Source organism: Typopeltis vanoorti, chromosome 8, assembly GCF_054136105.1.
Source record: "Typopeltis vanoorti isolate ZY-2024b chromosome 8, IOZ_Tvanoo_1.0, whole genome shotgun sequence".
Classification (NCBI taxonomy): Eukaryota; Metazoa; Arthropoda; class Arachnida; order Uropygi; family Thelyphonidae; genus Typopeltis; species Typopeltis vanoorti.
In genome coordinates this window covers 140,620,182-140,646,483 of record NC_143556.1, presented here as the reverse complement: position 1 = coordinate 140,646,483, position 26,302 = coordinate 140,620,182, and the positions used below count along the sequence as shown (strand labels likewise).

General features: G+C 35.0%; 1 protein-coding gene across 2 annotated transcripts in view; it reads left to right on the top strand.

Moving 5' to 3' along the window:
• LOC150104389 (CTP synthase 1-A-like) overlaps positions 1-26,302 on the top strand; it is a 281,082-nt gene that overhangs the window by 18,073 nt on the left and 236,707 nt on the right. For both annotated transcript variants that reach the window (XM_090396340.1, XM_090396339.1), the window contains exons 2-3: positions 9,216-9,487; positions 24,915-25,031. In XM_090396340.1, the coding sequence (XP_090252466.1) occupies positions 9,216-9,487; positions 24,915-25,031 (389 nt within the window). The remainder of the gene's footprint in view (positions 1-9,215; positions 9,488-24,914; positions 25,032-26,302) is intronic.

Genomic DNA, 26,302 nt, shown 5'->3' with positions numbered 1-26,302 from the left:
TGCATGTACACACACACTGTGTATGTATGTATGGCAGTCTCGAAACTACATCCTTGTGCATGAGGTCAGCAATGCAGCTCATCTGCAAATCAATTCTAATATGAGTAATCCATTAATAATTTAGAATTTCAGTAATGTCTTGAAGTAATTTTTTTTGTGTATCTCTTTTTTCTTCTGTGTACTATGTACCCAATGATGCCTCCTAGAAAGATGAAACTAGTTGTGCCTATAAAAATAAATTAGTTATAGTCTGATTTAACATTCAGCTATATAGTCACATAAGTGATTTTCCTTGAAACATATGCAATAGCAGTGAAAACTATTATATGAAATATATACAAGTAGTTCTCGGTTTACAATGGTTCATCAATTTATACCGATTCATGATAACGCCAGATGCCTGTGCGTGCTTTCTTACTTACTGTAGTGTGGTCTGACTGAGAAACGATGCTAGCAGGCACTCTAGTGTTTACTGAGCTACTACGATGTATATGTATCAAACCTAGTTTTACTGTTGAATCTACCTAATTGTTCTATGTAATTTTTTTTACATACATACGTATTTAAATTGATAAAGTATGTAATTACATACCATGTCTGATAAAAGAAGTGCAGAAAAGTTAGCAGAACTTGGTATTAAGAAGGTGTGGAAATCAATCACACTTAAAAAGAAGATGGAGGTGACTCGAAGAATGGAAGATGGGCAAACACGTGCTAATGTCTGTAGAAGTATGAACTTATCCCCATCGACTGTTTACTACAATTATCAGAAATGCAGATAGAATAAAACAGTCTGCACAACAATCTACGGCAGTACTAAATGCAAAAGATATAAGTTATAGCAGGAGTCAGTGGTGCACCCAGGGGGGGGGGGGGGGGGAGAACTATGGCTCCTCCAAAGAAAAAGGGAAAAAACACTAGAAAATTTTCCAAATATCTTTCCCTAATTAAAATTTATTTATTTTTTTAAAATTTATGTTGTGTCATGTCTTCTATTTCTATACTACTTATGAATTAGCGATCATTGCAGATGCTCAGTCATAGGTTGTATGCGGCGCATAGTGTGTATTCTCAAATCGTCTACTCAACTCGGGGCCCCCTCCAAGATTAAATCCTGAGTGTGCTACTGCCAGGGGTAAACTTCATTAAAAAATGGAAAAATTATTATCATTATGGGTGGACGACTTGAATCAGAAAAACATTCCTCTGACATGGGCTGTTATAACTGAGAAAGCAAAAACAATTTTTGAGGATCTTAAAAAGACAGTGGAGGCGAAAAAACATTTTTAGGAAGCAAAGGTTGGTTCATGAGATTTAAGTCTCGAAGTAAGTGCTATAGTGTCAAATTATGTGGTGAGGCGGCTAGTGCAGATGTTGCGGCAGCAGCTGCTTTTCCTAAAGAATTTCAAGACTGTGTAGAACAAGAAAGTTATCCTCCTGATCTCATTTTTAATGTTGATGAGACTGGGCTCTACTGGAAAAAATTGCCATCGTGCATCTTCATTTTCTGTGAAGAACGTTCTGCTCCAGGTTTTAAAGCTGCAAAAGATAGACTTACACTTTTGTTGGGTGCAAATGTCTCCAGAACTTTGAAGCTTAAACCAATGTTGGTGTACCATTCACAGACACCTCTTGCCTTTAAGGGTCTAAAAGCCATGCTGCCAGTCTATTGGAAATGGAACAAAAAAGTTTGGGTTACACAAGACGTTTCTATAGATTGGTACACAAATTATTTTTGTCCTACCATGCTTCGCTTCTGTAAAGAAAATGATTTGCCAGCCAAGGCATTGCTTCTCTTGGATAATGCCCCTGGACATCCTCAAAACCTTGCTGAAGTAAGAACACCATTGGATATCAAGGTTGTTTACATGTCCCCAAACACAACATTGCTTTTGCAACCGATGGATGATGGGATTATATCAATCTTCAAAGCCTATTACCTCCGTATAACATTTATGGAAATGTAAGAGTCTTGGACACTTCAGGAAAAACTGTTAAAGACTATCAGCAGCCATTCATTATTTTGAAGGGCATTAACAACATCAAGGCAGCTTGGAACAAAGTGTCAGCAAAGTGTTTAAAAGGAGCATGGTGAAAACTTCTTCCAGCATTTATGCACAACTTCGAGGAATTAGAGCAAGAGGAGAATGTTATTGAAGACGTTACCAAGCTTGTGCGAGAGGTGGGATTGGATGATATTACAGCTGAAGATGTGACAGAAGTCTTAGAGAGCCATGATAAACTGCTTTCCAATGAAGACTTAAAAGAATTAGCTGAACAATTAAGTCAACATCCAAAGGAGGAGAAAGAAAACGAAGAAGGTCCTCTGAGAGATATAAAAACAGCCAATTTACAGCATATCCTTGCAAGCATAGAGACATTGACTGATGAACTCTGCGAAATGGACCATGATTGGGAACGGAGTGAGAACATAAAAAGGAGTGTAATCGCATCTATTTGACTTTACACTGAACTCCTTAAAGAAAGAAAAAGAAAATCTAGGTAGTTAACACTGGATACTTTTTTCAAAAAAAAAAAATGCAAGCGATCTGACCAGAAGCGACCAGAAACTTCAACATAGAAATATGTAATATCTTTTCGAAGTTTAATATTTTTTGTATATAATTTTGTTTTGTTTTTGTTATTAATTATTTTATTTTAACAAATATATATGTATGTATTATCAAAGCTTTAAACAAAATAATGTTACACATACTTCATGTGCATATATTTTCACTGCGTGGAACATAACTTTGTACTTCCCATTAAAATCGGGTTCGGTTTATGCCCGTTTTTTCAGGAACAGAAGTGAGGCATAAACTGAGGGCTGTCTGTATGTGTGTGTGTGTATATATATATATATATATATATATATATATATATATATATATATATATATATATATATATGAGTATTAAATTTAATACAAGTGTTCTTTGGTATATAATCTTAAACAGATGCACTGATAATGAAAATGTATGCACACCGCCTTCTTTCAAAGAAAAAAGGCAACTTTTCCCAGCATATAACAGAGCTTTGTGAATTAAAAACATTTAAAGAGCATAATTAGAATCATTATCCTTCATGTCAGTTAAAAAAGAATCATTAAATTAAGTTTGGTTAGTTAATGTATTATGTTTTAAATACTGGCTTCACACATGTTAAAGAAAACTAAATAGAATTTATTACTCCTATATATTTTGCTCAATTCAGGGAGAAGGCAGAATTGGTCACAACATTTAAATTATAAATACAAATTCATAATTTATTATTGTTATTATTATTATGAAGAGAGACCTCTTGAAAGTCAGGAACATATCAAGAGAGGCCATACTATTCACAACAGCTGTCATACCTTTTCTTCAATTCATTAATGTTACTTGCACACATAACATTCAGCAGTAATCCATTCAAATCACGTGTCACTTTATGAGAGAAAAATTTAGCTCTCGCCCTCTTCTTGACAGCATTCATTCTCACTTCCGAGTATGACCACATATCCTTTCCCCACCCTCCATAATATTAAAAATTCCATCTACTGAAATTCTGTATAACTTCAGAAGATTGTAAGTCTCAATCATATCACCCCTCTTTCTCCTGTTTGCTAGTGTCTGCAGCCTACAATTCTCAATTTGTCTTCATAATCGGTATTTCATAATCCTAATTTTTAACATTCTCCTTTACACTCTCTCTCCACTGTATCAGGATCACCACAGAAACCAGGAGACCAGACCTACACACAATAGTCCAATTAAGGCCTTATCAAGGCCTTGTAAAGAGGCAAAATGATTTCCTTATCTTTGCATGTCAAGGTTCGTTTCAACATTGCAATGTATTTACAATTTTTGCTATATGACACTTGAACTTCAAATTCCAGTCTATCTATTAAAACTCCAATATCCCTAGCCTGATCAGTTACTTCTAGCGTAATCCCACCAATATAAGACGATAGGAGAAAGAGGGGGTGATATAATTGAGACTTACAAAACTTCTGAAAGGGTCATACAGAATTTCATTTGATGGAATTTTTCATTTTATTGAGGGATGGGTAAATGACAAGAGAGCATCCTTGGAAGCTGAGAATAAATGCTACTCAGAAGGGGATGAGGGCTTGATTTTTCTCTCATAGGGTGATTTGTGATTGGAATGGATTGCCATTTGATGTGGTATGTGCAAGCAGCGTGAATGAATTCAAGAATAACTACGATAGCTGGTGCATGTAGTGTGGCCTCCCTCGATGAGTCCCTGACTCCGTGGAGGTCTCTTAATAATAATAACGATAATAATTTCTGTGATCTGTCTAAGGTGAAGGATCTGATTTCTGGTACCCTTACCTTTCCTAAAACTTGCTCGTTCCTCAGTCATCTCTGCTTCAAATTTGGCCTTAATTTTATTTAAAATTATCTTTAATAAAATCTTGCTTGCAGATGAGATATTAAACTAATAGTTCTTGTAATCCTTCATATCTTCCTTTTATGTAGTTGTATGAAAACTCTTCTTCTGGTTTCTAGGCCATAATCATCTCTCCCATATCCTTGTAATCAATCTATGAAACACTATGAAACTCCATAGTCTTAATTAAATCTGCTGAGATTCCATCTGCACTTGGGCCTTTATTGCTGATAAGCTTTTTAACTGCTCTTTCAACCTCCATTCTTCTTTGATGACATTCAATTTGGGTTTAAACTTGTGCTTCAGGTCATGAACTAAACAAAACATCCCTTTATAATTGATCTTCCTTATTTGGGATTCTGTCTAAAGGAAACACTGTATCTTTTTAGTGCTGAGCTTTAATACAGTAGATAGACATGCACAGTAGCGAACACTGCTATAATGAACTATAAAAAATTCCACCGTAAGTTCCCTAGAGCCATGGCTATTTTAAGTTCCTCATTGCAAACAATAAAAGCTCAAAATCTTCATGATAGCAAACTGAATTTCATTGCAAATAACATTCACAGTAGTAAATGAAGAGAATGGCAGGATACAGAACACGGAAATTGCAAAAAAAATTGTGTATTAATGACAGAACACAAAGATTGGAATACAGGAGAGAACAATCATATATAAAATTATATGAAAAGTATAAATACAAACAGTAATGAGAGAGCTATGAAAAGCAAGAGATTACAAGTGTTTGAGTCTTCTGACTCCATAGAGGACAATCTTGCAAACTATATTTCATGTCATACCTTGCACTGAAAAACGTTGATTTGAAGCATTCTCCACTCACTCCCTCAATGTACTCCATTTCTTCATTACTTGCCATACAAAAAATCTTCTTTTCACTATCCTCATATGACTATTATGCAGTTTCCAGGGTTGACTTCTTTTTAGTCCACTACCTATTACTCTATGCAATATCTTTCTTATATTTTTTATATTCAGGTCATGAATGTAAGAAATTTCCTTTCACCAACTGCTATGTGTGAATCTTATCACCATTTCTCCTAGCTGACAAGCTCTGCAGAGCACATTCTCTTAAAATCTGTCCTGATACTCAATTCAGAATTGTGATTTAATCATTCACCTCAGTGCTCTTTTCTTATCATGCAGATATGTAGCAGCCAGATCTTTGCCATAGAGAAATTGAGATGTGGCCTGATGCCTTATACAGTGGAACTATGATTTCTCTCTTTCTCTCTCTCTCTCTCTCTCCCTACTTGTTATTGTTCTCCTGATTTTGAAATACAGCAAATTTCTGGCTAACATTTACAACTTTTGTATTGTGTCTCCTGTACTTTAGCTCCATATCCACAAACTCTCCCAGATCCCTCACCATTTCCACCTCCTTAAATGAATTTCTTCCAATACAGTACAATAAAATCATTACCTTCTGGCCAAAGTGTATGACTTTACACTTAGCAACATTGAACTGATCCTATTCATATCATCTTCTAACATCACACAAGAGCTTCATAAAATTGCTCTTCTCAATTTAACCTCATTAACAAATGACAATATATCCTCTCAAATCTGAACTATGTATATTGAATAACATCTTCCCCCTCCCTCCTTCCAATACACACAAAGTAAACAAAACAAAGTTTGATTGTAGCAATACAGTAAATTTCTTAACAACCTACATAATGGATAAGGATGAAATTATTCTAAGAATTTTCAGTTGCACAACTTGCCCTTCTATTTTTTTTACTTGAAGGAAGGAAAGTAAAGAAAGAACTACATTTAGCTTTCAGTTTATTTTTAAGAAATACAAGAAAATCCTTCCTGATCCATGAATCTTACGAAATGTGGTAATATTTGGTAATAATATTACAGAATTTTGAATTTCTTTGGTAAATGAAATTAAAAAGTGTATTTAAAATAATGATTGTGGTGTCTGTTTTTTGTGCATATGGTTTGATTTATTTTCAGTGACTGGAGGGTGAAAAAGAATGGAATCTCTGCTCTTCAAGTTTAGCATTCACCACCAGTACCAGTATATAACATCATTGCAAGTTCAGTGAATTGATCGATAAACATAATGAAAGGTGGATTGCTGGTTATTCATAATGGTGTTTCATGATATAAACAATACTAGAAGAAGAAAATAAACAATTTACCGAGCCACTAGATTTCATAAACATAAATTATAACTATGTTGTAATTTCCAGAAATAATTTATTGTTGCAGAAACAATTCATATTATAACTGAAAAGGAACAAATCTCCTATGAAAGCATCCTCTAGAGACCAGACAAAATGGTAATTCAGAGAAGTCAAGCTAAATATGGTCTTAGAATGACTTTCTCCCATGATCTTAGACCAATTAATTCAGCCACACTTACTTGAGATTAGGATTGTGTTTCATATCTTCACACCATTTTCATATTGTGTATCCAGACAGCCATCTTTGTTTGTTTTCTGAATGATTAGCCTCATCCTCTTGAACAACCTGGTGTGTCTTGTAACTTAGCCTACTTTAGTCTGTGTTGCATTATGGGATACTTAGGCAATTAATGTGAAGTTATTAGCTTCTTATATATGGAAATATGACTTACCTTGGTATCACTTCTCTTTCTGGCTCCCAATAAAGGTCAAAACTGGTCTGGGTAGTGGCCCTTCCCATAATGCAAAGCATTATACATGTCCATAAGGATATGTGCATTGCATTACAGGATACTAAGGCAATTAATATGAAGTTATTAGCCTCTATATACAAGTAGCCCAGTCATGAAGTGACTTGCACATGCAAGCTTTGTTTGCTTACACTTGGATAAAGGATTAAGCCAAAAATATAATTTTTTGACATCATTAATTTATACACTATCTGTGCAAAAAGAAACCGAACTTTTCGAAAATAGAAGAAACTAGTACCGCCATCTGTTGTATCTTCTTGTTGCCGCAAGTGGCAACCTTCATTAGTGTTGTGTCAGCTGTTTATGACATTTATTTCATTAGAAGCCGAGTTATAGCGCCAAGAGTGACGGTGTGTTTTGAAAAATTGTCGGAAAATGAGTTTTAAGCAGAGAGCTGTGATTGAGTTTTGTATTAATCTTGGTGATGTGAAAAAATGCTTCAAAAAGCATACGGTGATGAATGCTTATCCCATACTCAAGTTTATGAGTGGTTTAAGCGATTTCAAAGTGGTTGTGAGATGCTTGAGGATGACGAAAAGTCGGGCCATCCAAAAACTGGACTGAGTGAAGTTAACATCCAAAAAAGTGCATTATTTCATCAAAGAAAACCCGAAATCATCCATGAGATTGATTGAAGATGAATTGGGGATTCCACAATCAACTGTGCACAACATTTTGACTGAGAGTTTGGGCTTTCGTAAATTGAATTTGTGATTTGTTCCACATAAGTTGACCGACAACCAAAAAATGCATCAAATTCAACACTGCAAAGACATTAAAACCGCTGGTAAGGACTCAACTTGCTTGAAACAATTGTTACTGGTGACGAAACGTGGTGTTTTGAGTATGAGCCTGAAACAAATCACCTGAAGAGTGGAGACTACCTGAAGAGGGGCATCTGAAAAATAGTCGCTTGGAGAAGTCAAAAGTAAAGTCAAAAAAGCATTATCCACAAAGAATTTGTTCTGCCAGGCCAAATGGTCAATCTTGAGTTTTATCTCGAAGTTTTGAAGCGATTGATAGTGAGAATCCATTGCATACAGCATGAATATGGTATGAAAGCAGCTGGTCACTTTTGCACGATAATGCCCGATCTCATTGTTCGAACATCGTGAGACAGTTTTTGAGCAAAAATCAAGTTTGTGTGTTGGATCACTCACTGCATTCATCTGATTTAGCATCCTGTGACTTCTTTCTCTTCCCCGACGTCATTTGCCGATGAAAGGAAAGTGATACGACACCACTGAAAACATTCAAGCAGCAGTTACCACAACCCTCAACAGTATGCCAAATACCTATATAAAAAACTAATTTAACTAATTAATTGACCATGCCAAATGCTGTATCGAAGCTGAGGGAGAGTATATTGATTGAAATAAATGATTTCAATAATTATAATTGGCCTGTGTTTTATTTTCTATCAAAAATTCGGTTTCTTTTTGGACAGAGGGTGTAGTATAGCCAAGTGAAAAAACTTTCAACATGGGTCAGATGCAGTCTAGCATTTAATAGATTTCAGCATCCAAATAGTTAATTACAAACAGCCCAATGCAGTTCTCATTCTCCATCAAATGTATTTTTTCAATTAATTACATTTCTTCCTGTAGTTTGTATGCCTTGAAGGAGGAAAGCCTGCTACTTCCAAATGAGTTTGACTGACTTCTCTGACTTAGTAGTCAAAGAAGTCCTTAAAAGGTTTCACACATCATAAAAATCGAACTCAGATCTTTTCTAAATCAAAGAGTGTTTTCACATTGTACTCCAATGACATTATGGAGGCATTAGTATGCATAACAAGTTTTTATAATATTTTATGTTTTGTTTTATTGTTAGTGTCTGTTGGACATTCTCTTTAGAAATAGTTTAGTTATATACAACAGAACTATGCTATTTATAAAATGACTCAAGCTATATGAAAAATCCTAAATTTTAAATGAAAAGACTATGCTTGCTTAGTAGTCTCTTTACAAACTAATACAGCCCCTTTATATAGTCAACATTTCATTCAGCATCTGAAATATACTTGTGTGTATACATACACAAGTATATATATTGTATATTATATATAATAAATAAATACATATATGCATGTTTATTTATATTTATTTATTTATTTCTACAACATATTTTATTCTAGGTGAAGTCTTTGTTTTAGATGATGGTGGTGAAGTAGATCTTGATTTGGGCAATTATGAACGATTCCTAGATATCACATTGCACATGGATAATAATATCACTACTGGCAAAATATATCAACATGTTATTAATAAAGAAAGGAGAGGTGACTACCTTGGCAAGACTGTTCAGGTTGTTCCTCATATCACTGATGCTATTCAAGAATGGGTAGAGAGAATATCAAAAGTTCCAGTTACTGGAGATAATCTTCTTCCAGAAGTGTGTATAATTGAGGTATGGATCTCACAGAGCGATTTTTTTTTTAACTCTTTTGATTATTAGCATGATATGTTCATGTGAATAATGCTCCCAAATGAACTGAGAGACGAATTATATATTTGGTTTAATCCTTTATCCAAGTGTAAGCAAACAAAGTTTGCATCTGAAGTATTTTCAGGACTGGGACAACTCGTGGTAAAGGTGGATAAGTTCTGATCACTTGCCTTAGTATCTTCCATAACATAAAGCACATCTCCTTGCGGATATGTATAATGCTATGCATTAAGGGAAGGGCTACTACCCAGACCAGTTTTGACCTTTATTGAGGTCTTATATCAGTAGGAGTCAGACCCAGAGGTGGTGATACTAAGGTGGAAGTAATGCAAAAGTCATATCACCATATACCTGCATTACTTCCGCGTTAATATCACCACCTCTGGGTCTGGCTCCCACTGATGAGACCTCAATAAAGGTTGAAACCGGTCTGAGTAGTGGCCCTTCCCTTAATGCTTAGCATTATACATGTCCTTTGCATTATGGGAGATACTAAGGCTTATTAAAACTTATTCCACATTTACCATGAGTTGCTAACACTTAGATAAATGATTAAACCAAATATATAATTGATAGCATAGCCAAGTGAAAAAACTTCCATCGATCTGAATGTCATTTCCAAAAAACTGGAGATCACACTTTTGTTTTGAAAGAAAACTTGAATAACTTAATTCATCAAGGTCCTTCAGAGGTAAAGTGAATAACTAACTGATAGGAAATATTTACTATGAATAATGATTATTATCATTTCCTGTTATGTAACCTGAAGGAATGAACAGGATGTAATAGCTTTGTATCAACAACTTTTTTTTTTTTAAGTTTATCTTATTCTAGGTCAATTAATATTAACAGATTTCAGTCTCCTATAGTATTGCTAACTGAATGAATTCATATAGTGCTGATCTTCTTCTGAGTCTTTTCCTTATCATGCTGACATCATACACTTTAAATTGGCTCTACTCATACCTTCTTTTTTGATTGCTTATCATTAAGTTCCTTTCCAGTATCTTCACTTTTGATATGATTCTGATTGGTGCTATGTATTAACTCCTAATTTTTTTTCTACATTTTCAGATATTATTTATGATTCTTAGTCTTTGATCTTGTTTTCTTTCTAACCCAGCTTTGAGATTCGTAAGTTAAAATTGATTTAAATGTTAGCACATGTATTGCTAGTTCTACATTTTTGGCTTATTCTACCATCATGTGTTTTGCTAGTTCAATGTTTTGGGTTATTTCTCTTTTATTCTATACAATGTTATTCATCTGACTACTCTCTGCACTTGCATTGCTTTTTCTATTATCTATTTCCATTTTTTAATTTGTTGTATTTTTACTGAAAAAATAAAATAAAAGGAAATTGAGAATGCAGTAACTTATTATGTATGTACATGCATGCCAAGAGTATCAGAAACAGAACAGTAGAGGTTGTTGCCTTGGTTATGCATTACTAAATCACTTAAGGAATTGACAACGTAGATCATCATCAAATTCCTGACATGTACCCTCAAGAGGTGTACAGGATACGATAGTACTACGTGAAAAATTTACATCATCACTAACTTCCTATCTACAATTTTCCTCCAAATCAGTCTGTTACTTGTCAAGACTCCAACATTAACAGATCTTATATTTCTATCGTCTAAGGCACTTTGTACCACATCAATCCACCTATATCTTGGTCTTCCTCTGGGTCATTTTGCTGCCAACCTGGCAGAGAACACTTGTTTTGCTAATCTTTCTTCGCCCATTCTGTTTAAGTGACCATACCACCTGAGATTAGCTCTGCTAACGCATTCCTGGATGTTGACAATGTCAAGTTATTTCTAATATCCTCATTTTTAATATGATATTGCCATTGATGCCATCTGTTAACGCCTATAATCTTTCTCAGGACTCTCATATCTGCGGTCTCTTGTCTTTGGTCAAGGTTTTCTTGTGACCCAGCTTTCAGATCCATAAGTTAAAACTGGTTTGAACACGGTCTTGTATACAGCTAATTTAGTGTTCCGACTAATTTCTCTCTTATTCCATATGAATTTATTCAATTGACTGTCTACCATACCAGCTTTGTTGATTCTGTTGTCTATTTCCATATTTAATTTACCATCTTCAGTAAAAATCGTGCCTAAGTAGCTGAAATGTTTTACTTGTTCCACAGGTTCCCCGTTCACAACACAGTTGACATTTTCAACAATTCTACCTATTTTCAATGTTTTTGTCTTTTTAATGCTGACCTTCATAAGATATCTATTACAACAGTTATTCAATTTAGTCAGGGAATCTTGCAAACTTGTAGCGGATTTATTTAGAAGTATAACATCATCCACATAAACCAAAGAGCTGACATTAACATCTGAAATTCTGATATCATGTTTAATACCACTTTCCTTCATAATGTGATTTTTATATATAATGAATAACACAGGGGTTAATCTACATCCTTGTCTCACACCAGATTTAACATTAAACCAACTTCCTGTACTTCCTTCAATTCTAACTGCTCAAATAAGTATTGCTTGATATAATGCCCCATTGACACATAACTATAACATATTGAATAGCTTCTCTCTTGGCACCTTGTCATATGCCTTTTCCAGATCAACAAAACTTAAATACAGATCTTTGTTATATTCCCATGCTTTGTCAACTATTTGTCGTAAAGTGAAGATCTGATCCTGACAGCCTCTATTTGGCCTGAATCCACCTTGTTCTTCACCAAACTTTTCTTCCACAATTCTTTTCAACCATTTCTCAAGTATACTTGCATGGATCTTGCCAGAAACACTCAGCAGGGAAATACCTCTATAATTCTCTCATTCAGTTTTATTTTCCTTTTTATATATGGGTACTATGAGAGCTCTACTCCAATCATCGGGAATTCGTCCCTCTGTCCAGGCTTTCTGACCTATGCAGTGCACCCACTGTAAGACTTTTAAACCACCATACTTCAGCATTTCTGGTCGAATATCATCTACTCCAGCTGCGTTTCCACATTTCAAGTCTTTGATAGCTTTTTCTACTTCCAGTATGGATACGTATTCCTGAATGTATGCCTGTTGAGTCACTGTGCTATCACTGCTTGTTTCATTTAGCAATTTTTCAAAGTAATTACTCCATACTTCAAGCATATCTTTTTCTCCTGTTTTCATGTTACCTTTATCATCTCTAACTCCTTTTACAGTACTCTTTCCTCCATTTCTAAGTTTCTTCAACAATCTTCAGAATATCTTACCACCTTCTTGATATTTATTTTCTATGTTCTTGCCAAAGTCCTCTGACTTTTGTTTAGCTAGTTTTACACAGTGTTTAGCTTTCTTACATTTGTCTCTGTATTCTCTAAGAGCAGAGACTTATTTTCCAGGAACTTTTGATATGGTTTCTTCTTTTCCTTCACTGCCTCTTTAACTTCCTTTGTCCACCATGGAGTTCTGATTTTTCTATCCTTGCAGACAACCTCACCACATACCTCTCTGGCTGAATCAATCGGGGTTTTCTTCAAGGGTTGCCACTGAATCTCCAAGGTTTGGTTCCTGTTCTCAAACTCTTTCATTTTTCTTCAGTAATCTTTGTGTATTTTAGTATACAGTTCACATCTTAGAACTGCTCAACTTTTATTCGCTTTAAAACTTTCTTACATGTTATTCTTTTCAATATGAAATTCAATTTTATCTTGCTCATGACTAAATAGTGATCGCTTCCAATTTCAAATCCTCTGTATACTCACTCACTTACTCAGTATCAACAATAACATAGTCAAAGAGACTTTTCTTATTCCTTGCCTCTTCTCTCCATGTGAATTTGTGCACATTTTTATGTTGGAACGTGGTGTTAGTAATAACCAGTCCATGTCCTGAGCAGAAATCCAACAGGTATTTGCCATTATTATTAGCTTTGCTCTTTTCACCAAATTTTCCCAAAATATTTTTGTATGTCTGACAATCATTTCCTATTCTGCTATTTAAATCCCTAACAAGGACCAACTTTTCCTTTTTCATTGTGTCAGTTGCTTTTTCTAAAGCATCAAAAACTTCATCCACTTCTACCTTAGTAGAACGTTTTTGTGGAACCATAGGCACAAATAAGTCTCATTGTCCAATTCCCCATTCTGATATTTGTCCACATCACTCTACTTCAGACTGCCTGCCATTCAAGAAGATTATCCTTGTTTTTTGTGTTGAATACTATGGCTATTCCTTCTTTTCCTTGATTGTCATTTCCTGAATATAACGTTTTGTATTTATTGCTTAGAAAGATCTCACCAGTTTTTGTCTTTTTTGTTTCACTCACCTCTATTATGTCGATCTGGTACATATCTAATTCTACAGCTAGCTCCATTTCTTTTTCATTCATGCTTCTTATGTTGATAGTACCAATCTTTAGCTCTGATGATGTTGAGTTGGGGTGTGCTTTCAGATTTGTTCCAGTAGCTGACTTTTCGCTGTTTTCCCTGGTTCCCTGGTGAAAACATCGGCTAGCCTTGTTTAACTAGGCGATGCTCCAGCTGCCATGAAATTTTGTCATGTTGTACCATCATTTTCTATGTTGGTTTAAGCCAATAAGAATACAGTTTGGTCGGCTAAATCTCAAATTGCCAGCCCATCCTCGTTCGTTCAGTATCCAGGTAGATGCACCTCGTTGCACCACAAGGTGAGGATTGGACATTAGGTCAAAAACCCTGGTCGGTTCTCTGCATTTCTTTAAAGGCTATGTGGAGGTCTCCTCTCAGTTATACAGCTTTGACCCTTAAGCACCCCGACAACGTAGTTAAGAATATAAATTAAATTACACTTTAATAAATATTTCCGATATTTCAGCAACGTCACGTTGCCATCTTCAAAAGGAACTTGCAAAAAAGGCACGTGTACTTAGGCACTACAACACAGTAACTTACTAGAGCGTTACGATGTTGTAGTGTCTACGTGCATGTGCCTTTTTTTGAGTTCCTTTTGAAGATGTCAACATGACGTTGCCGAAATATCGGAAATATTTATTAAAGTGTAATTTAATTTATATTCTTATCTACGTTGTCAATTCCTTAAGTGATTTAGTAAAGTGTAAAAGGTATAGTATTTTTAGGAAGGAGAGGAAGGTGTTTTCTGCTAATGATATTGGATGATTTAATTCCTGATGACTGCAATGTTTGTAACAATTTTCCATGAAGCAGTGAATTTTAAGCAATCTGGTGTGAGGTGAAGTCTAACAAGATCAAATAGTGGGATAGTGTTACAGACATAGTAAATCAGTTGCCAATGACAAAGAAATGCATTTACCAATGAACATGATTAGTGCAAAAAAAGTATCATCATGGGGGGATTTTAATTATCTGTACATTGAATGGATTGAAGTGAAATCTCATGAGAAGAATGAAACTGAATTTATTGAGCTTGAGAGACAACTTTTTCAAGCAGCTTGTGAAGGAAGGAACTGAGGTCAAAGGTTGTCATATCTGATTATAATGTCAGGTAAGGTTTTAATTAAACCATGATTGTTCTGGCTCTGGTTGGTGACATTGATCATGTACTGACTTGTAAAGTGGAAGTTAATAGATGTTCCATTCAGAAAAAGTTATGTTCAACTACAAAGTGGGAAATTACAACCACTCAAAGAGTATACTAGGTTCTGTCCTATGGAATCATTTGCTAAATGGGAAGGATATCAACAGTGCATCGGAAACATTTAAAAATACTTAAATGATGCAATATTAGAATGTGTCCTTAGATTTCAAAGAATAAATAGGATAGGAGTGAAATGAATTTGTAATTTTATTAAGCAAGAGTCATAAGATAAAGATGATGTGGAAAGAATACTATGTGGATGAGGATGATGTCAGTTATGAAGTTATAAGAAGCAAGCCAAAAGTGTTACGATGTTGTATGGAAATCTAAGTGTGAATATGAAAAGAAACTTGCTCTGCATGATAAAGAAAGTCTAAGAGAATTCTATTGTTATGCTGCAAGTGATGAAAAGAATGAGTATGAAAGAATAACTCTGTTGGTAAAAGTTCATATATTGAAACGGGTTGACAGAGAATCTATACTCTACAATGAACAGCATGGGATTATTAAGGTAATCATGTTTGAGCAAGTTAGTCACACTTTATAATGTTACTGCTGAGTTAGACAAGGGGGAATTGATATACCATGATACCTTTGGATTTTGGTAAGGCTGTTGGCAGAATACAATATGAAAGACTGTTTCATAAATTGGAGAATACTGGATTGGATTATAATCTATTAGCTATGAATTAGAGGATGGCTGACTGATATCAAAAACTGGTGTACAGAGGAGATGCAAATCTGGAAGATTTAAGGGAACCAGTGGTGTACCACAAGGATCAGTTTTTGATCCATTGTTATTCAATCTGTACATTAATGACATGAGGGAGTGCAAAGGAGTGTGTGTTAAAGATGATATTGAAATTGTGGATTATGAAGACTGATTGAAAATTTTTGGACAGTAGGAAACAGGAAAAAAATATATATATCATTGAGACTTACGAACTTCTGAAATGGTCACACAGAATACCAGTAGATGGAAATTTTCATTTTATGGAGTCACCAGTGCAGGAGGTGATGAAGAATTCATACCTGATTTGTTACAGTTGTTATTCAGTTTACACCTTATGTCCAAAAAGAAACCAAACTTTTCAAAAATAGAAGAAACTAGTGGCGCCACCTGTTGTATCTTTTTGTTGTCAAAAGCGGCAACCTTCGTTAGTGTTGTGTCAACTGTTTATGGCATTTGTTTCATTAGAAGAAGAGTTATAGTGCCAAGAGTGACAGTGTGTTTTGACGAACGGTCAGAAAATGAGTTTCAAACAGAGAGCTGCGATTGACTTTTGTCGTAAACTTGGTAAAGGTTTTACTGAAATGCTTCAAAAAGCATACGGTGATGAATATTTATCCCTTACTGAAGTTTAGAAGTGGTTTAAACAATTTCAAAGTGGTCATGAGATACTGAGGACGACTAAAAGCCAGACCATCCAAAAACTGGACTGAGCGAAGTTAACATCCAAAAAGTGTGTGATTTCATCAAAGAAAACCCGAAATTGTCCGTGAGATTGATTGAAGATGAATTGGGGATTCCCAAATCAACTGTGCACAATGTTTTGAACCAAGAGTTTGGGCCTTTGTAAATTGAATTTGCGATTTGTTCCCCACAAGTTGACTGACGACCAAAAAATGTATCGAATTGAACACCCTCACTGAAACCACTTGTAAGGACTCAAACTTCCTTGAAACGATCATTACTGGTGACGAAACGTGGTGTTTTGAGTATGAACCTGAAACAAAGTGCAGAGTGCTGAGTGGAGACCACCAGAAGAGGGGCATCCGGAAAAAAGTCGTTTGGAGAAGTCAAAAATTAAAAAAGATGCTGATTTGTTTCTACGATTCCAATGGCATTAACCACAAAGAATTCATTCTGCCTGGCCAAACTTTCAATGGTGAGTTTTAACTAGAAGTTTTGAAGTGTGATATAGTTTTTGAGCAAAAACCAAGTTTGTGTGTTGGATCACTCACCATATTCACCTGTTTTAACACTCTGTGACTTCTTTCTCTTTCCCCGACTTCATTTGCCAATGAAAGGAAAGCGATACGACACCATTGAAAACATTCAAGGGACAGTAACCACAACCCTCATCAGTATCCTAAAACCCTATATAAAAAAACTCATTTAACTAATTAATTGACTGTGCCAAATGATATATCAAAGCTGAGGGAGAGTATATTGATTGAAATAAATGATTTGAATAATTATAATTGTCCTGTGTTTTATTTTCTATCAAAGGTTCGTTTTTTTTTTTTTTTGACAGAAGGTGTAGTTAAAGGATTTTAAAGTGTAGCAGATTATTTTTGGAGTATAACATTATGTGCATAAAGTAAGGAGCAATTGTTAGAAGTTTTTCCACTTGGTTAAACAACAAATTAATGATACCAAGAAATTATATACTTGGTTTAATCCTTTATCCAAGTGTAAGCAAACAAGTTTGTGCCTGAACTATTTTCAGGACTGGGGCAACTTGCAGTAAAGTTGTATGACTTCACATCACTTGCCGTAATGTAAAGCACATATCCTTACGAGTATGTATAATGCTGTGCATTATGGGAAGGGTCACTACCCAGACTTGTTTCAACCTTCATTGAGGTCTCATCAGTGGGAGCCAGACCCATAGATGATACCAAGGTTGAAGTAATGCAGAAGTCATATTTTTACATACGAGTTGCCAAAAGGTGTCACACATTATTAAATTACTGAGGAAGTTGTTGAAAGTTTTTCCACTTGGTTAAACTACAAATTAAAGATACCAAGAAATTATATACTTGGTATAGCATTATACATACCCGTAAGGATATGTGCTTTGCAATATGGGATACTAAGCCAAGTGATGTGGTCATACACCTTTACCATGAGTTGCTCCAGTCCTGAAAATAGTTCGGGTGCAAACTTGTTTGCTTACACTTGGATAAAGGATTAAACCAAGTATGTAATTTCTTGGTATCTTTAATTTGTAGCAAGGAGCAGTGTTTTAATATCTTCAGTTTTGATATCATGTTTTGTTGTTACTTTATGTTGTTAGCATTCAAGAATGTGTGAGTACAGCTAATCTAAGGTGGTATGGCCATTTGAATAGAATGGATGAAGAAAATTTAGTAAAACAAATGTTTGATGCCAAGAGAGCAGGAAATATTACCCAGAGGAAGACCAAGGTCTAGGTGGATCGATTCATTCAGAAGTGCCTTAGAAGAACAAACTGTTAGATACCATATTGGCATGCTGACAAGTATTTATTTATTTTGTATGGGGATTCCCCCTTTCCTCCCCATTTGTTAGGATGGGTTAAGCTCTACTAATGACGGATTAAATGTGTATTTTATAAATGTAGATTCATGTGTGTGTGTTCACTGGGCCATTTTTTTTTGTTCTGAGGGACAAAAACCTGAATTCCCAGGTGAAAAAACCCTCTGCCTCTGTATGAGACTGACTAACTCATCTTTAGTCAAAAGAGACAAATGAAGGTTCCTCACATCATGGCAGGAATCGAATCCAGGTCTTTCCTACCTAAGGGTTTTGTCTATACTGACTGATCTACGGAGGCTTTATGCTGACAAGTCGTAGACTAATTTGGAGGAAATTTGTTGATAGGAGATTAATAAAAATGTAAACTTAATCATTTAGTGCTGTCATAGTAGCCTGAACACCCCTGGTACATATCAGGAAATTGATGATGTAGATGATGAGTAATAGCAAAGTTATCATGCACCCTAACACTTAATTTTCCATCACACCATCTTTGTGTACATCCTCTAATGCTGACTTCTGACTTGAGTATATCCTGTATTTTTGTAAATATATCTCACCATTTCTAGAATACTCAGTAGAGAAATTTTTCTGCATTTCTGAATTTGGTTTTACTTCCATTTTTATAGGTGGGTACAACAAGTGAGCTAGTTGAATAACCTGGAATTCAAACTTGACTAAGCCTTCGGAATTATGCTATAAAATTATCTGATTCATTCATATATATTTGCAGAGTTTTGTAATTCAATAAAAGTCTTGTATAGTTTCTTATTAATTTATTTTCTTCAGAAAGATGTTCAGTAATTGTATACCCAACATTAAATATAATAAGTAAATAATTCAAGGCACCTATATGTCAAGAAAAATTACTTCTAAAATTTTGCTCTGCTGATTTGGTTGTTATAATTAATTTGTAATGATTTAAAATTTGCCATGGTAATTACGTAGTCCATACATCTAACAACACATATAACTTTACTTTTTATCAAATTTAGAAATCATATCCAGCTATATTCGGATCAAAGCTATACTCGTGTCGTCATAGCATAGGTACAGACAGTTTACAGTGAAAATATTCCCAGACGGACTGGATTAGAATTCCGACCAGACCTACTCAAATGGAATTTTAGGTTATAAAGAGATGTGTTGTTCTTTCGTCATGTAAATCTATATTTGAATTTGACTTAGAGAAGAAAAAATGTTGTATATGTTCATTTTTTTCAAACCTTGACGGCTTGAATCACTTATTCTATTTCAAAAAATGTGAATGAAATTGATTATGCTGAGGAGTCTAGGGACTCATTGTGGGAATGCACAAATAATTTTAGGGCATCTACACATGACACTACTGCCATCTACACAGCACCATCTACCTATATACCTACCTCTACTAGTATTTTTTGTATGTAAATTGCATGTGTTCTCTTGGCCAATTTGCCTATATATGGGATGAAAAATTGTATTTCTGGGAGATAAACTCTGCTACCTCCATATGAGATCAACTAACTCAAGTTCAGTTGCATATAAAGTTTCCGGCCTGGTTGGCTGAGTGGTTAGCATATCCACTCTCCAACCAAAAGGCTGCGGTTTCAAATCTTATCATAGGCATGGATGTTTGTGATTGTCTGTGAAAATACTAGTGTTGGTGGTGGTTGGCATTAGATGGCATTGGTGTAGATGCAGTTCGTTGTAGTTAGTGGATTAGTGGTGGAGACAGAGAATTGTAAAGTAGGTGCCCTCCCTCAATGAGTCTTTGGACTCCCTGGAGGTGTCATGTAATAATAATAATAAAGTTCCTTTTTTCATGAAGAAAATCGAATTCAGGTCTTTTCCAATTGAAGGGCACAATGCCCTGTTGCAAATTTAAGGAAAACTATTTTTTTTAAAAAAGTTTTGCTAATAATCAACATTGTTTCCATGCAATTTCATAAAAACATGAAATTCATAAATTAAGATCATAAATCTAGAGGAAGCAGTATAAAATTGTATACCTAGATTAAGAAGGTTTAATCAGGTTGGAGTTAGATGGATGAGTAATATCATTAAGCACAAGCTGCAGAAGAAGAAAATGCTGTGGAGGGTATATAAAGAGAAGGGTGACCCTCATGAACAGTACAAGGCTCATGCAAGAAGGGTGACACCAGCATGGCAAGGAAAGCAGAATCATATTATGAAAAGAATCTAGCCAAGCAAGCCAAAGGAAATCCCAAAGAGTTATTTTGTTATGTGGCAGGTAAGAGGAAGAATGACTACAGAAGATTAACCTTAATGAGTGATGATGGTCACGAGGAAACAGAAGCAGATAAAATAGTTGAGTTATGAGTGACCACTTTGCAAGCATATATCTTCCTAGTGAGGTTACTGCTTTAACCTATTTGACAGATGCTAATGTGGAAACACAGGTGGATGAATTGGAGGTTCTGAAGATATTGCAGAATCTCAATGTAAATACAGCTGTGGGATTAGATGAGATATCAGCTAGGGTTTTGTAAGAATGTGCAAGGGAACTGGCATTGCCTTTGACTAAGCTGTTTAAATTTAAGTTTCAGCTCTGGTAGAGTTCCAAGGGAGTGGAAAGAAGGTAAAATTATTCCTTTGCATAAGGGAGGTTCTGAGACTACAGTAGAAAATTATAGACCAGTGAGTATCTCAGGTATGGTGGTAAAAGTACTAAAAAAATTGATAAAGAGAATTCGTGAATGGGTAGATAGATATATGATAACGTATGAGGGTCAACATGGCTTTGTGAGGGGTTGGTCATGCTTTAGTAATTTACTAAGTTTTTATAATAGAGTAACACCTGAGTTGGATAAAGGAAATGTCTACATGATGATTTGCTGGATTTTGCAAAGGCATTTGACAGAATACCATATGGAACTCTGTTATGCAAATTAGAACAAATGGGGATGGATATGACACTAGTTAAGTGGATAAGAGGATGACTGCTGTACAGATATCAAAAAAGTGGTATATGGAGGGGCAGAATCGAGGCAAAAACAAGTGACTAGTGGTGTGCAACAAAGGTTCAGTGCTGGAACCATTGCCGTTTAATTTGTACATAAATGATATAAGAAGTAATCTGAAAGGAAATATTCAGTTGCTTGTTGATGATGTGAAATTAGGTAGAGTAATAGTTAATCAAGGTGATGTGGAAAGCTTGCTGGAAGATTTAAATAGGCTGTCAGTATGGGCAAAAGTTAATGGGTGTCAGTTTAATGTCAAAAAATGTAAATTTATGCATTTTGTAAAAATGTATAAATTTATTACAAGCCCATGAGATTACTTGGCTAGTGAAGAACACATTAACAAGTAGAGATAAGGAAGTTGTAATACCTCCTTATAAGGTCTTGATACACCCACATCTGAATTACTATGCTCAAGTCTGGTCCCCTAGGTTTCTTGGAGATGAAGAAGTTGTGGAGAGGATTCAGAGGCAAGTGACCACGATGGTGAATTTCCTGTGGAATGTTTCCTGTGAGGATTGATTGAGGGTGCGTGGATTGCAGAAGTTGGTTGATAGAGGAAAAAGAGGGATATGATAGAAACATTTAAGTTGTTTAAAGGGTTTTATAGGATAGATGCAAGGGATATGTTTTGTCACTTAGCTAGAGGGACCAGAACAAGGAGTCATCCCTGGAAGTTGTATAAAGGTGTGGTCAGTAGGGATGTGAGGATTAGATTTTATGCTTTGAGAGTTGTGAATGAGTGAAATTCACAACTCTCATTTGCAATTCACAAATGAGTAGGGGTGTGAGGACTAGATTTTTTGCTTGGAGAGTTGTGAATGAGTGAAATTGGTTGCCACAGTCAGTTGTGAGTGCTTTGTCTGTTAATGGGTTCAAGGAAAGGTATGATAGATTGTGTGGATAGATGGGTCTCCTGCGATGAGTCTTTGGACTCCATGGAGTTGCACTTATAATAATAATTAATAAATGAATTTAGTAAATTTAATTTGTTTTAATAGCAACTGTATATCATACTGGGGGGGGACTTGCCCCCTGATGCCTACAGCGCCCAAATCCCCGTGTTCCAGACTGGTAGGCTTGTCCTTGAATTCTGATGACTTGAATTTTGAAGACTCGGCACTTAGGGGCTACCCTGAGTGTCAAGTCTTCAGGGGGGGGCTCTTCCCCCTGGTGCCTATGCCGTCCCCCCTGTGTTCCGGACCGGTAGGCCGGTTCTCCTTGAATTCCAATGATTCGAATTTTGAAGACTCGACACTCAGGGTAGCCCCTGAATTTCAAAACGTTTCAAATAACTTGACAAAAACGTTACAAGAAATGTTACATAAAAATGTTACACAAAAACGTTACAGCCTACATTTGTTTCAAGCCGATGTCACATCCGTTTCCAATTTCAGCTTATCATTTTATAGTATAGAGTAGATTTTTTATGATACATGCTGAAAATTCAGTCATCATTGTTCCATTTTGAATGGATTTAATTATCAAGATGTAAGCAGATGATATAATCATAAAATTATAAAGTTATGGAATGACACTTACAGTAGGAAAAAAATTAGTTAATATTTGTAGAATTTTTGGCTAGGTTTCCTTACTGTTGTCATTATAGTTTGAAAGAGATAAGCAATAAAAACAACACTTAAATTGCAAGTGCATGAGAATATATGATTCAACTGCAGAAGGATAACGCTGTCTGCAACTCTAATAATTCACTGAATTTAATTTAAATAATTGCAATTTTGTGAATCTAATGACTTCCTAGAATTGGGAAAGCTAAAGGCAATAATTTTTATTGAGGTTCAGACTGTGAATGTGGGCATCACAATTTTCTTTATATAATCCTTCAAGAACAAAATAACTTATGTAGGGCTTTTGTTTTATTTCAATGAATTCTCTACCTAGTGGATAAAGAATGGCTAGCTAAACCAGACTTATCAGACTTGAAGTAAAATGTACTTGCTGTTTTCCTAGATGAATCTGAGCTGAGGAATTGAGTTTACAAACTGGACAGGAAGAACTTGTATGTCAGCATGGCTTGGAAGTCTCATGGTTTTCTCTGACAGTCCTATAACACATAGAATTCTAGAAATATTTTTCTAGATTAGGATTAGGATGAAGGCCATAGTTATTAATTATTTTATCAGTTATTTTTGTATTATAACCATTCAAGATGAAAGTAGTTCTCCTAAATGACAGTTCATTATTTAACATATTTTTGACAAGAATGATGGTGTGAAGCAGCATTAATAGTGAGCTGGTTTTCTGTATACTGAGAACTATAGACTGCCATTAAGTTGATTCAGAATGAGAACATCCAGGAAACGATTGTTATCTTCTTCAAGTGTAAATTTAATTCTTGGGATTACTGCATTTAATTTTATCAGTTAATTTATGAAGATCAGAAATGGAAAAGTTCCAGACAACAAAAACCTTATGAACTTATTCAAAATTAAGTAGATATTGAATACCACGTTATCCAATTAATTTCGAATAATTTTACTTCGCCGAAGTGAAGCCTGTTGGCTCTCATTTCAGTAATTATGAACTTATCTGTACTAAATAAATGGCTTAAGAGAAAAAACTTGTCACTTGGGAAGATCATAACATCAGGGATGTCGGCATGATGATCTTTAACTTTCTGATGGGTTCTTTATTCCAAGAATGAACTTCATCCTGAAGATTATTAAGTTTGTTGATTTGTGAATGAGTTGGATCTCTGGAAATGTATCTATAGGCGTCATGAACCTGAACTCGAAGGTCAAGCTTTCTGAAATATTTATTTTTATCATGAATCACAACTGCACATGCTTTGTCAGGTTTTGTAATCATCATGTTCTTATTACATTTAAGAGACGATGAACTATAGTATCATTTTTCGATAAATTGCTGTGAGGAGGTACAATTTTAAATAGAATATATGCTGCTTGGATAGGAATTTTACTAGTCCAGGAATATGGGAAGTTATGAATCCTTTATTATTACTAAACATAAAATCCATAAAGAAATGGTTTTGGGGGTATTCTAGCCTAATACTAATTGTTTCAATGTTGATTCTTTGGATCTTTGATTATTATCCAATCTCCCCCCCCTCCCGATTGCACATGCTCACAGAATTGGGGGGATCAGATATCACTGAACTCATTTTAGGCATATTTCCCAAGAACCCTAGCCTCTTCTTTTACCAAGCCTAACTCACCACCGATCATAACATTTCTTATGTTGATATGTCTTACAGATAATTCTTATATGAATTGTTGGCAGCAATTACTAGTAAATAAGTATTTTTGTTTTGACTTTCTAATTCCTCACCATGACTGTAATTGAGGAAGCACTTTCATTCTCACAACATAGTGAAATCCAGACCTATTTACATAATCACTAAATCATTAGTGATGACATTTTGCATGGTGGCGTTTCTAATTGTATAGCAGTGCTATGGAAAATCTTTTTTTAATGTTTAGATTGATATTTGTTTCAGTATTCTGATATTCTTGAAATTGGATTTTTAAAATTTAACTGTAAAGATCAGATTTTCTGTAATGTTAAGTAGATCTTTACTTTTAAAGTGTCTTGTTATTCATTTAACATATTCACAAATATGTACTTCACTATATATTTAATAGTTGGGTGGAACAATTGGAGATATAGAAGGTATGCCATTTGTTGAGGCCTTTAGACAGTTCCAGTTCAGGGTAAAACGGGAGAATTTTTGCTGTGTTCATGTTAGTTTAGTACCACAGGTGAGTTGGATGTGTTTGTATTTTACATTTCTTTTTTTTTTTTCGTTTTTTTTTTTTTTTGAAACTTTCCTTTAGTATTTAAGAAAACCAACAGCTTTATTTAAAAGTGATTTTGTGTTTCTCCTTTATTTTCTTTTATATCTCTTCATTTCTCATTGTGCTAATATATAAAAGCTAAATGTAACTAAATGTGAAAGTATAAAAGAATTTTGTAAATATTCTAGAAAAAAAGGTATACAAGAATACTTGAAATTGAAAAAAAAAAAAAGCTAAGAAAATTCAATGAGGAAAAAAAGAGGGTAATGAACATGCTAGATTTAGAACAAAATAGCAGTCAAGATCATGTTAATAGTTCTGTGAATGGTTTCAAGGAGAGGTATGATATGTATTGTGTTGATAGTATGGGTCTTCTACGATGAGTCTTAAGGTTATAATATTTCATGTTGGATGAAGGAGAGAATGGCATAATCAAAAATGCATCAGTTGGCCAAAATTGAATTGTTTGGGATATTAAGTACATGCAATGTTCATGAGGAGTTTCCATGGTTTACTCAGTTTAAATAATGGCCTTGGTTCATATCCTGTCTAAGGTGTTGGGATTTCTTATTGCAGCAGGTTTAGTTTATTTACCACTGAGTTAAATGAAATCGATCTTGATAACCTTATCTTGCCACTACCTGAACCCATACTTCTTATGGATGAATTTAATGGTTATAATACTCCATGGGGCAGTGTAAACAGAAATAGACATTCACATCAGTGAATAATCCTTGACAATGATGACCTCTCCTTTTGAATAATAGACTCAATACTTACTTCCATATGCCTACCTGCTCATATTCTGCAAATCGATCTTACAATCTGCTCCCCTTCTATTCTTTCACTTCTATTATGGGATGTCGAAGTGACCATATATGGAAATTCTCGTAGACAAGCTTATACGTTGGTTATGCATTACTAAATCACTTAAGTAATTGACAACATAGATAAGAAAGTAAAGCCTGTTTGGCCTTACTTTGGCCAAACAGGCAGGACAGCGAATATCAGAATTTCTGAACACAAGGACTACATTCAGTTTCACAAGTACAGCCACTCTGGTCTTGCAGACCATGCTCTGGATACACGCCACAGAATACGGTGGAAGGAAGCTACAATAATACACCGTAGCACGTTTAAATTCGAAAGACTATTCATGGAATCAGCCTCAGCCCTAAGAAACTCTCCAAACCTCAACAAATTTGGTTGCATGAGACTGCCCCAAATTTGGGAGG